The 13,378-nt window shown below is 36.9% G+C and overlaps 1 protein-coding gene across 1 annotated transcript; it reads right to left on the reverse strand.

Annotated features, from left to right (window-relative positions):
* Window positions 1-11,226: 11,226 nt before the first annotated feature.
* LOC109059364 (transcription factor 21-like) lies at window positions 11,227-12,992 on the reverse strand. The gene is made up of 2 exons (XM_042713460.1): window positions 12,391-12,992; window positions 11,227-11,700 (listed from the first exon to the last, which is right to left on the reverse strand). Exons 1-2 carry the CDS (start codon window positions 12,829-12,831, stop codon window positions 11,611-11,613), a joined length of 531 nt encoding a protein of 176 aa, XP_042569394.1. The 5' UTR covers window positions 12,832-12,992; the 3' UTR covers window positions 11,227-11,610.
* Window positions 12,993-13,378: the final 386 nt, after the last annotated feature.

Consider the following 13,378-nt stretch of genomic DNA (forward strand, 5'->3'; position numbering starts at 1 on the left):
GAAAATGCCTCTCAAATATCACTTTCTAATTATACCTCCTCAACTCGGGCCTGTTTAATACAGTCACTGTAATGTCCTCAAAATAATGTGATAGGATCCTAATGTCCTAAATCTGAGATAAGAACATAAGCTCCTTTTATATTTTTGGTGGTTTTTCTATGCACAAACATACATCATTACACACATCATAACCATTAGATCTTTAGTATAATCCTTTTTTAGTTTGCACAGATGGTTCTTGGATATCCTTTGTTTTTTATTACACCATAAAAAGTTTAAGATTACCTTTATTTAAAAAAATGCAACCCAGCAACTCATTTAAAGTTGGCATGAAATTATAATTCACCCTGTCTATATTTGAAATGCACATTCACATTCACCTTCACATCTGCCTGCATTAAATAAATAACCGATGGACCAAACCCACCGTACATTTTTCTTTTTCGATAATCTGTCTTACTCGGTTGTACATCACAATACAAAAAATCTGTTGCTCTTTCAGGTACAACTTTAATTTATAATGATCAAAACTAAAGTTACAAGAAAAAGAACTCTTAATATTCAATATTAAATAAAGGACAACATTTTAAACAAATACATAAATAAACAGTTATTTGCTACTGTTGTGCAAGAATCATGGCAAAACACAAAATAAATTTGTTCTGAGCTGTGAAGGACCACTGGTGAACACACAGCTGTATTGTTGGACACTGTAATTAGGATCACTGGTTATCTGTCTTTGAAGATGGTTCTGTTAGACAGTACCCTTTATTAAACAGAGATCTGTAACTCTCTTTGATTGACCCATTGTTTAACTAGTCACTGTCTACCAACCAACCCTGCTGGGCTCTGACACCTGAATTAGTTTCCTATGTTTCTCATGTGTGGGTGTGTTTGTGTGTATGAAAGAGTAAGAGAAAAGACTAGAATGTGAAACGGAGGATATCAACTCTTTAATTTATGATGACATTAAGATTTAAACAAAGGGAAGGTTTTTCTGGGAGGGTTGGAATCTGCTAATTTACCATTTCAAATACAAAAACCCATACTGCCCTCTCCCTGACTTACACACATATATCTAAACACACATACATACACAAAACCAATCCCCCAGCATTGGCGCCAGCATTGACACACAAACCAGAGAGGAAGTCAGAGGAGCAGACCAGTGGACAAACACTTTTGTGGTACATACACCGATTTAATTGATAACCTTAACTACAAACTAGTGATGTCTGATTGTTCTTTTGAAAAAGATCTTTTTTTAATGATTCAGTTCAAGTTTTATGTCACTCTACTGTAAGGAAACTTTTGGATAAAAATTGTGATACAAGCAGTATTTAACTAAAATGTATTTTACCACCAAAAAAGCCATGGAATGCAGCATGACCCACACTCAAAATGCACCATGTAACCATATTTTCCTTTAAAATACTTTAGTTTATACAGTTATTGTTATTCATAAAAATGGGGTAACTTGGTCATCATAAAAATAAATAAAATGATGAAGACTTATAAAACATTCAAAGCTTTTAAAGGAAATCCTGACTATTATTCTTTTGGTTTTGCAGAAAAAGTAAGAACTTTAGTAATTTTTTTTTGTATTTTGGTGGAAACTATGGACATTTTGTCATTTTAAGTGGGAGACTCCAGAGAACAGAATGAGTGTTGATGCAATAAATTAGTGAATAATTGTTTTTTAACCAGTTGAGTTCACAGAAACAAATCAATTCATTAGAATACATTTTACTTCTGCTAAAACAAATGTATTCTCAATTATTGCCAGACACCTGTAATAACTTTACATCATTGTGGTAGATGAGGGAGTGCAAAGTCTGTTTGAAAACCATCATTATTTTTGTGATTTTGTTTGGTCCCTTTATGTTCATATGGTAACAAAACAGATTCCTTAAAAATTATTACTTGAGAACCAAATAGTGTACAAATAGTTTTACTATTAGCCCAAAAGTTATTTAACATCAGACAAACAATATTAAAATCTCCACTATTCAAGCCATTTAAGCTTAAACGTCAAAAAAAAAAAAAAACTAATTTACATTTGGAAAAACTCCAATTGTGATCTAAAGGCCACTGTGATGGTCAAGTGTGCTAATAATTACAGAGTTAGCTATTTTAACCCCAGTGAGGCAGTCGATGCACAGGCTCATATTTCAAATAATGCCCTCACTTCTTTAACTAGGCTGCAACTAAACAAGTGTGACCTGAATCTGGCTGACAAGGACCAATCCATATCCTTGATTCAGGGATCAAAGCTTATGCTATCAAGGGAGTGCTAATGATTTTTTCATTAGCTAATAGAAGCTCCAGTTTCTTTTATGCTTGTGTTTAAGAGTGAGAGAGTAAAAAACTGAGTACATTTTATTATTACTATAATTTTATGAATACTATTGTCATGCAGTAAGTGAAATGTATAAGACTTAAAGGGTCAGTTCACCCAAACATGAAAATTTATTAGCCTTCATGTCCTTTAAAAACCTGTATGATGTCCTTTCTTATGCAGAACACAAGAAGATATTTTGAAAAACAAAATATCCCAGTGACACTGAATCCCAATAATGTTTATAAATAAGAGACAGCAACAATAATTGAAGTTGAGAACAATCTCTAAACCACAGATCACTCATACACATTCACAGGCTGCACGTTTTAATCTGAAGCTATAATGTTTATGTGCATCTTTTTATTATGTGCTTCAAACAGCTCAGAATGTGCCAAAAGTAATGTTACACCTGACGCACTGTGTCCTCAAACACGCCCAAAAAGCATGGGATCCCAGGCACAAACAATGTACACACACCCTGTCCCTCTCACACACAAATCATGCAGTCATTCATACAGCAGTTCAAAATGATTAACTTGTTTTACCTCTTTTTGCCCTCTTGGAATTACCTCTCTCTCTCTTTCTCTCTCTCTCTCGGTCTCTGTTAATGCATTCTTTTATGTCATCTCGAGTTTCCTGGATTCTGCCATCGCCGTGGTAACCCCTCCCTCCTCTGGTCCCTCAGGTCCAGCCGGATGGGATGCTTTTGTGTAGCTGCCACATTTTTGGGGTAAAATGATCCCGTTCCCTTCACCCACACACACATACACGCTCACATAGTCTGAGTATTTGTACTTGGCATCACTTCAAAATTCAGGATTTAAAAAAGCATAGAGAGAGATAACCTCTCACTCATGAATACTTAAGGCTTCTGACCAAATGCATACGTCTAAATATAATAAATCATTACTTATATTTATTCAACCATGCTTGCACCATCTGTGATGCAGGACATCCCGGCCCTGACTATCTCGACAGCTGCTAAGCACGCTCACAGGTACAGACAGGGACGCCAGGTGTGTGAGAGACAATATGTGTGCCGCTGTTTATAAGGGATGTATGTCTGTTGTTTCTCTCTCCCCTTCAGATGATATCGCCATAATCTCAGAAACCTCATTGTTATAAATATTGTGTTTCAGCACATTTATTCCTGATTGTACAAATTTGTTTTCGTGCCCGTATGAGAATGTAGGTGTGTGTTTGTGTGCACATTTGTGAGCGTCCCTGGGGGGTCATACCGTAATCCTCCGGTGTGTCTCTGGCAAACGTAGGTCCCTGAACGTCTCTAGTTTCTCTTAGAAAATGATCTGATTAAAAAAACTCCTTTCAGCCTGGCCCGTCCTAAAAACAGACAGCTTCAGAGAAAAGAAAAGAACAGAAACAAAAGGGAAAGAGTGAGTGAAACGAAGACTTGGAAATGGGACAGAATAAGCCATTCCAATGCCTGAAGCTAGAAACCTCCAATGGAAATATGGCTCCAAATAACAAACACCCACACAGTGATGTTTTATTTTAAGTAAACAGGTAGTTAAAGAAGAGTTAAGAAAGAAGATAATATATGAAATAATTTGATAAATATTTTGGCTAATATATACTGTACATAATATATTTTATTTCAATATATTTTTATTTTATTATATTTTCAAGTTGGATACTCACATTTACAGTTCTGTAGAAGCTTCCATTTCCATCTGAACCTTACAAATGTTCAGACCTAAAGAGTAGAGTGCAAACAGTAAATACTGATAGCCATTTGAATATTAGATTAGATACAGTGGCTTATACACTCTTAAAAAAAAGGTGCTTTACGATGCCATAGAACATTTTTTGTCTAAATGGTTCCATAAAGAACCTTGAATATCTGATGAACCTGTTTCACAAAAGGTTTTTTTTTTTTGTGGTGGTGGTGAAAGAAGGTTCTTCAGATTTTAAAAAGGTAAGAAAGAGATGGTTCTTTGTGTAACCAAAAATGGTTTTTCTGTGGCATCGCTGTGAAGAACCTTTTAAGCACCTTTATTTTTAAGAGTGTACATCAGAACAAGTCATTGTAAAGAGATACTTTCCAGATATATAACATTTTTCTCATAACATTTGATTTGGTGACATATTTTAGTTGTGTGCCAAACTAGGCTGCATCTGATATGGCACTTAATGAATTACTGTTCCCGGCCAATAACTCTCAGTATTGATTTGTAACAGGAGACTTGCCTGAGCTGTGACCTTTTGTGTCTCTCAAGGCATCATGGGAAATGGAGTTTAATTGACAAGTAGGCAAATGTGTGAATAACACCATCAGTTAATCAATATAATAATAACAATAATAATAAAGATTCTAATGTGTACTGCTGTGACTAAAGCACTGCTCGTCAGTGACTGCTGAATATTTTTGAACAAAAGAATAAGAATAAATCTAGATGATATAGTGAACCTCACCAATCAACTAGTTGGTTGGACTAGTTAAAACACATTTTACATCTATCTATCCTCATTTTTAATTTATGTAAAATGTAATACTGCGTCCATCCAGCGCCCATTTATGCCAACTGCCAATTTTTAACAGGGCCAATTTACCTCTCACAGATTTCTCTACACGTCTCCAATGTCAGTGAACAGGCAAGGGACAATAAGTAGACCTAATTTAATCCTTATAAATTAGACGAAAAGTCTCTATAATCCCGAATTAATGAAACCGTCGCGTCCTCGTGCTTTCAGCGCAACGCTTGATTGGTTTTGGCTGCAAACGCGTGCATCCGCGTGGATTATGTGCGCTGTGCCAGAACGCAGTAGGGGCACGAGGCTCGTTTCCGCGTCCAACCATTGGCTGTGACGACCGGCTGCTTGACGCGTGTAACTCGAGCCCGCGGCCGCCAGTCAGTCAGAAATAAAAAATCATTTGTCCGCAGCGGGCGCGCTGCTTGATTAAATATTAATAGCGGGAGGGAGACTGTTATCCGGTGTCGCGTGAAAAGTGATCCTTGGCCGCTCCGGAAGGGCATCGTGGCCTCATGGGTGGACAATCGGAGACGCAGTGAAAGGACCAAGTAGGCCTATGAATACTGTTGAAGCACTCAATCGAGGAACTAACAATGATAATTTAGTTAGTACAATGTCATGTCGCATCATTTACAATGTATACAAACATCAATACTAAGTATTATACCAAGCCAACATAGAAACCTATGGCTACAATAAAATATAATGTAGAAAAAAAAAAAAAAAAAAAAAAAAAAAAAAAAAAATATATACATAAAAACAAATATTAAAATAATTATATATATATAATGTATATATGTATGTTATGAAAATGTAAAAAAAAAAAAAAATTAGGCATGATTTTAACCTTGTGATTAGTAAGTGATTGACTAATCAGGGTTATATCTCTCTCATTTATCCTGGTAGCCTACAGTGGATAAACATTGCCATCCCTCAAAGGATCAGAAAGTCCAGAGTTTATTTTTCACACTGCTTTGGAAAGGATATCTAATTCTCTCACTCATTTTCTCTTTCCTCACCTCACTTCCCCTCCACCTCTTTTTCGATCGGTCTCTCTATTGTCCTCCTCCCTCTCTGTCTCTCTCTCTCACTCCTTCTGTCTGTCGCTCTTCCTCCCTCACTCACTCCTGTCACTGTTTCCTCGATTTGACCTTCACCATCTGTTTTGAATGAGAGCACTGTTCACTTTTGTTTAAAGGAACGCTAAAATCAGACATTCTCCCCGTCTCAGCCCAAACACAGTCTTATTACAGCGTTCACTGCTGATGAGTGGGAACCTCACCCGCTCTCAATTATCTTCAGAATTCCCCTCACACACACGTTTGCATGCTTATGCAGAAGTACTTTGAAACACATGCAGACTTGACGCTTCTACGCACACGTACAAACACAGAGCACATGGTTGGGGACACCCTGGAATATCACGGAGGTGGAGACGTGAATGATTCCAGTCTTTAGGTTGGGAATTCCAGCTTTAATTGGATCCGTGTGGCTATCAGGGAGGTGTATTCTTGTGCAGAGAGCCTCACACATCATAACATATGCACACACACACACACAGCTGAGCTTCAGTTAAAGAAACTGGGTGCAGAAACAGCAGTGGCTGTTATAGTGCTGGATAAAGAAAGTTTTACAAACATTTTAGGCAGGCAGACTGGACAGAGAGAAATGAGAAAGACAAACATTCAGGGGTTAAAGGAATATTCTGGATTCAAAAATTTGGCTTAAGAATAATAACGATAAAGATATATATATAGTTTTTAAAAATGTTCTAAATTTAATGGAACAGCAGAATCCACACCACAGCTATAATGATAATGTAACAAAAACACAATATCATTAAAAACACTGTCATCAAAAAAATATTAAAAACGCATATTAGAAAGTAGTGTCCATAAAAATGCCATGAGAAAACCAATAGTTTTAGGATGAGTATCCATGAGAAAGTAGTCCCTGACGTAGATGAGTATAGCCTGCTGTTTAGAGAGAAAAGTAGTGTGCATTTGGTGCATAGATATAAATATAGTAGGTTTACAAGCTGTACAAAAAATGCATAATCAAGATTTAAACCAATGATAAAATTATAAGAATCACATTTCTGCTTTTAAATGATGTAAGTAATTTGATAAAATTATAAGAATCACATTTCTGCTTTTAAATCCTCTTAAATTTGCCCCCATTCACCTTCATTTTCATATTCCTCACTGTAAGCGCTAATATTTTGTATTTTTAAAGACAATGAGGTACAAGTCAAAACAAACAAAAAAAGAAAATCTATCATACATTTAAAAACACCTGCTTATTCTCAAAGGACAGTATTCGCAGTGAATTGCTCTTCTACCACACCACTCAATCAGTAATCACCTCCACCTGGACAAACATTTCACACCCTGTACACGCGCGTGCTCACGTCGTGTTGCTGTAACATTGACCCAGTGTGATACTTTGAGCCATTTATTCGCTACACTTTCATCATGGCAGAGTTTACAAGACTATGATCAACCCCTGGCTGCACACTTATCCAAATGAGTCAAAATACACACACACACACACACACACACACACACACACACACACACACACACACACACACACACACACACACACACACACACACACACACACACACACACACACACACACACTTCAATTTAAATGACACTTCTAATGAAATTCTTATGAGATGAAGGACGGTCTTTGTGTGTTTTTAATGTGCAGTGGACTTCTGGGTTGAATTTAAAGCTCTTCAGTCTGTGGGTATGGTGGCGGGGGCAGTTGAGAAGCTGGTCAATTTCACTCAAATGGAAGTAGTTTTGCCTTGAATCACAAGACACAGTCACACACAAATGCATTACCAACACACTACATATACAGACACAGCTGTGGGGACTAGGCTTGGAGGGGGTTTATTTCTACAAACATGTAGTTCAGAGTCTCTCAAGGGTTTTTTATTTTTTATTTTGTTTATTTGTATTTTTTGGAGTGTGACTTTACAGCTTTACAGCTAGTTTGAATGGTTTTTTCTATTTTTGAAATTATTCATTTCATTGCAGGTATGCAGATACACATACATGCACGATTTGTCATGTCATGAAAGCCCGGCTAAAAGAAGTAAGAGATACTGTAGTTGCCTGTCTGCAGTTTTACTGCCACCCAATGGACATTTTCTTGAACTCATGTGGTGGCACAGTTCAGATGTAATATGAACAACTGTATTATAGCGCCCTCTGCAGGATATGGTCTATATTGAGGACCTTCAGTTTAAATATTGTATTTCTGCATCAAAGTGTGTCCAGCAGTGAACGTTCCACTACGCACTGCAATGAGGATTTTTATTTTAAAATGTTAAAATACAAGTTAAGAACTGAAAATACATGATTAAAGTTTCTGGAAAAATATTTGTTATATAGGCCTTAAAAAAAAAAAAAAAAAGTGTATGATTTACTTTGAACCAATTTTGACTCAGAAATTGCAAGTACATTTTACAAATATTTACCAAGAAGCGGCAAGTAACATTTAAAAATGTTTGAAGCAGAAATACTGTGAATTTCTTGTAAAACGTACTCCAATTATCTTTGTATTATTTACAACTAATGTTTGTAATAATACAGAATCCCCACAAAATATAATCGCAATTATGTAAAAAAAACCCTGAAGCGACTGGTAATAGTTATTTTTCAAACACCACAAGCATTAAAGTTGAATGGGAAAAGGGAGGATATTACTTCATAATTTTTGTTTCGGTTAAATTTATAATTGGATGGGATAATAATTTATACGATTTTATGAGTTTCAGAGTTTCAAACTTCATCAATAGTAATTAAATTCAATTCATAAATAACCTAATTCAAAGTGGTCCAAAAAGCGCAAATCAACTGCAGGTTGTCAGTTTGGATTTATTAGAAAGTTTTCTGTTAAAGACTTCAGTTTTAGTTCGGTGAATATTTATATTTATTTATTTTTAATATAGGCTGTAGGCTTCTCTTGAACTAGCATACATGAAACATACTCCTACATTTGCAAGTATTTGTAGCCTACCTTCTGGTGCACTTTATTCTAATCCAGACTGCAATATGAATGCATATTGCTACAGTGTCGGTTTTCACGTCTCTTATGTAACCTATAGTGAGTCGCTGTTCAGTGTCTAGGTGCTGAAACCTATTGTGTCATGATTGATGCAGTTTCTCCCACTCACAAAAGAACATTTTAAAAGGTCTCGTCATTTAATTTCTGTATTGTTTTATGTCAAGTATAAATAAAATTGTTAAACCACAGGGAAAAAAACATTAAAGGAACGGTGTTTTGAGTGAAAGGTGACACACCAGCTCAGATGCAGTCCAGACACGAGCGGTTTAACATTAGCCGTTTTAAACCAAAGGCTCATCATAAACTTTAGCTGACACTCACGCACTCTTATCTGGCAGTTTTTAGTTATGTGCATCTAGACTACATGCCAATGTTCCCTCTCAAGAGACTCTAGGACTATAAAAGAGAGGTTTGGGCAGCCGTCCAACAAAACAATTAGCCATATTCTCGCAACGCATGGGAATCCTGGGTCTACTTTATCTTTCTAATGACCGACCCTCCCTGCCTCCTCCTCCTCCTCCCGCTGCCGGGCAGAGCGCAGCTGACCCGGACAGTGTTCAGTGTTCTCTGCGGTGGTCTCGCGGTGATGGAGCGCCTTGATTTATCCATGCTGATTTATATAGATGAACGTGAGCTTCGCACAGGAAATAAACTCCTTTAAAAAGAAACGACGTTCTTTTGATTTTCAGATGATGACAGAAAAAGACGAAGAAATGGGAGAAAGAAAATATCTTTCTGTCTTATTCTCTTAGGGGAAGTTTAGGGAGCTTTCCCAGCGTCCCGTGAGAAAAAGATTTCCCATAAAACTTATTAAAATATTTTACATCCTCTGAAAGACCACAGAAAAAATATAACAAAAACTTCACCATCACATTCACACAATATTAAAAAAATTACATAAAAAAAAAATACAAAAATAAAAAGTGTATAAAAAATCTAAAAATAATCTTAAAAAACAAAATATATAAAAAATATTATAGGCCTCTCTCTCTCTCTCTATTAATATCGATTGTCACAGAGCTCTTCAAGTTACTGCTCCAATTGTTGCTTAATACATAACTACAACCGAATTTGCCAATTTTGCCGATATTATGCTGACCGATATTACCCAAAGAATTTAAAAACTTTTCTTGCTCACTGTAAATTAGTCATACTTAAAATTTTAAAAGCATACTACGGTTTACAAATAACCACAATTGAGTTATTTTTCTTAACGAATTGCATGTTTTTGCGTTTGATATGTAACCGTATGTGATTTAAATTAAATTTAACACAAAAAAATCGCATTAATCATAAACCACAATGCTGAAAACCCAAAGGATATTTCTGAGGGAACCCAAATTAGCCTTGAGGACAGGCCTAAACTGGCATCATGACAACTCTATTTTTATAATAAATGAAAAGTAGAAAAGTATCCCTATAATCATATCTAATTTTAAGACTTATCAGAAGATTTCACAATGTTTAGAATTGCTTTATTGCCCAAGCGTGTGTGTGTGTGTGTGCTTAAGCCTCCCTAGCTCTCAGACTCGCACAGATCACCCCTCAGCCTCTCCTTACAATAACAGCGCGTGATGGATGATGGCGGCGGGCTTGTTATTGTCTTGAGCCATCAAACCGTTTTGTCTCACCGCGCGGATTTCTGTAATTCTGCGAGAGCGCAGTGATGACTAGTTTAATGTGGAATACAGTTATATACGCGGGGGCAGTGTTTTTCTAAGCTGTGAGGCCGTGGCGTGGCTGTGACATCGGGCGTCCCATCATCGGTAACTCCGGGTAACTCGTGCTCTCGCGCCCCTCAGAGGAGTGATGCATAAATATCTGTCCGCGCGTTATAAACATAACGGTCACAACCCCGGGCGAATTTAAACAACGACTGCACAGTGAGATTAAGAGCCTCGAGATTCACTGGTCTAAAACAACTGACCTTAAACACGGACCACGTCAGCCTACAGTTTTCTCTGGCCTGACTACTTTAAAAAAAAATCGGAGTCGGGGGAATTATAAGAGTTTTTGGAGAAGTGTCTCGATCTCTATTGGAAGCGCATGCTTTGATTTCCAAAACGGTTAAGGCCATGCTTATCTGATGACAGATATATCATGATAAAGAGAAGGCTTACGTTTCTTCCGATTAAGGGAATTAATCACGTTATCTCTTGCAGGCAGGGTGACAGGGTGACATGTCCTCTCGCCAGAGATCTTGAGAGAAAAAGGTGGGGCGAAATGATAACAAGGTTCACACAGGTCAGAGCAAAGTGAATAAACATGAACTCTCTGTCCATGCTCGATCAAAGAGGTAACTTGCATCACTTGAAACTATAACATTTTTATTTACAATAATTCTAATGCAAACAGCAAAGGCGCGTGATATTATGACACCCCGCGTCACCAAAGCCCTATATGAATAACGATTTCACGTGGTTTTAATAAAAAAAAAAAAAAAAAAAGTGATGACAGAATCTTTATAAAAACAGCTGCATAAAATCACACATTGTTGCCTTGAACCAGCAAGGCCCAGGTGTGAGTTTTTAAATAGGTTAGATATCAATTTCTCTTTACAGGAATGTGAGTGAGGATGTTGTCCCCATTATTCCCACTCGTGTGTTTAGATAGGAGATGACGTGTTAGTCTTTTTTTTTTTTTAATTAAAATAATTAAAATAGGTCCATGTTTTAAGTCCATCTGGTGTATCAGGAAGCTGTAGTCCCACATAAACGTGTAGAATTCAGCATTTCTTTAAGTTCATTTTCTGGTTTGCCCGCCACTATAAACGGCCACGTCTGTGAAAAAAAAAGTATGAATGAAAGTTTAATTAAAATTGGTAAACACACCAAATAACTAAGAACTAATAACTTTTGTTTGTTTAAAATATATATACATATACATGGTAAACATAACCTAGGCTACATAACTGAGGATATTCCATACCATTTTGTCAGGTAGGCTACTATAACCTATTAAAATAAAAAGCAACATGGTAACGGTCATGTAGCCTATCATTTCTGAAGGACTAATCATTTTCAGAAAATGCTTATTTAACCATTTATACATTTATATTAAAAACTTCAGTTTCATTTCTGCCGTAAAGTGTTGCCAAAGCCAACTTTAGAAATGACTGAAAATACTGTCAACTGGTTGAGGCCAAGTAAAATCAAAGTAAAGTGTTGCCAAAGCCAACTTTTGGAACATTGAATAAAATCGAACTAAAATTCATAAAAACGGATAGAAATGACTGAAAATACTGTCAACTGGTTGGAAGTAAAGATGATGTTAAAATAACGAAAACACATTATTAGACCATAAACGTATCTTGCTTACTGGGATTTTTTATTATTTATATATATATATATATATAGATAGATAGATAGATAGATAGATAGATAGATAGATAGATAGATAGATAGATAGATAGATAGATATAAAGACTTTTTTTTTTTTTTTTTGCAAAAAGTTTTTAAAAAGTCTCTCACCAGGTTTACTGGATGTATGTAGCCATTCTCGTATTTGTCATTGGCGAGTATCTGTCGCAGGTGCGCGATGTAGCTGGAGGCCAGCCGCAGCGTGTCCAGCTTGGAGAGTTTGGTGTCTGGCGGAACCCACGGTAACGTCGTCTTCAACCGGGAGAACGCTTTGCTCAGCACGCGCATCCTCGCCCTCTCGCGCGCGTTCGCCGCGTTCCTCTGGACCTGCTTGCCCTCTTGGGCTATACCATTGGGCGCCGATTTACGCATGGCGGCTGATTTGCGCCTTTTCCCCGTACATTCTGTAACCGAGGCCCCTTCGCAGTTGGAGCTGTCCTCCGTGCTCTCGTTTGATGTCCCCGGATCTTTAACGGAACCGAATTTCAAAAGACTATCCAGCAGCTCAGACTCGTGAAATTCATCCACATCACTGATGGAGCCGGTGGACATGTTGAGCTGACGAGGATGTAGTGGAGAAAAGTAAGTCTGAGGAGACGCGAGTTTGTGCTTCTCTAAATAGACCTGGAGATAACGCGACTGCCTTCCGACCAGAAACGTGTCATGCGCGAGTTGAGGATGAGCGTAACTTCTAACTCACTAGCTAAAGGATATTACTATTTATCTCTCGCGCTCAGGGGCGTAACCCCCGCACGCGGCAACATTCTCTTGGTGGAAGCAAAAACTAAACCTGCTCAGATAATCATAGTTGTGCACCATTTTTTTAAATTTTTTTTTTTTTTTTGCAATGAAATTGTAATGTTGTTATTTATCACGCATGCAGGAACAGAAAAAGCTATGGTACAAATTGTATGTTTTAATTCACGGAACATTTTTTTAGGTTAATCTGAATAATTAGATGTATTAGTTCATATTATATTATAGTATAAGCATAATTAAAATATTATTATAGGCTATACGTGTATTACAGCCAATGACAATAATTGTAAATGTTTTATTAAAAAAAGTGTGTGTGTGTGTGTGTGTGTGTGTGTGTGTG

Source organism: Cyprinus carpio, chromosome A23 (genome assembly GCF_018340385.1).
Source record: "Cyprinus carpio isolate SPL01 chromosome A23, ASM1834038v1, whole genome shotgun sequence".
Taxonomy (NCBI): Eukaryota; Metazoa; Chordata; class Actinopteri; order Cypriniformes; family Cyprinidae; genus Cyprinus; species Cyprinus carpio.

Bases quoted from the DNA above. Each gene is read 5' to 3' on its own strand.
- LOC109059364 (XM_042713460.1), bottom strand. From the start codon at position 12,831: ATGTCCACCGGCTCCATCAGTGATGTGGATGAATTTCACGAGTCTGAG. The intron at 11,701-12,390 runs GTGAGAGACTTT...TTTTTTTCACAG, and splicing joins ACATACATCCAGTAAACCTG to ACGTGGCCGTTTATAGTGGC.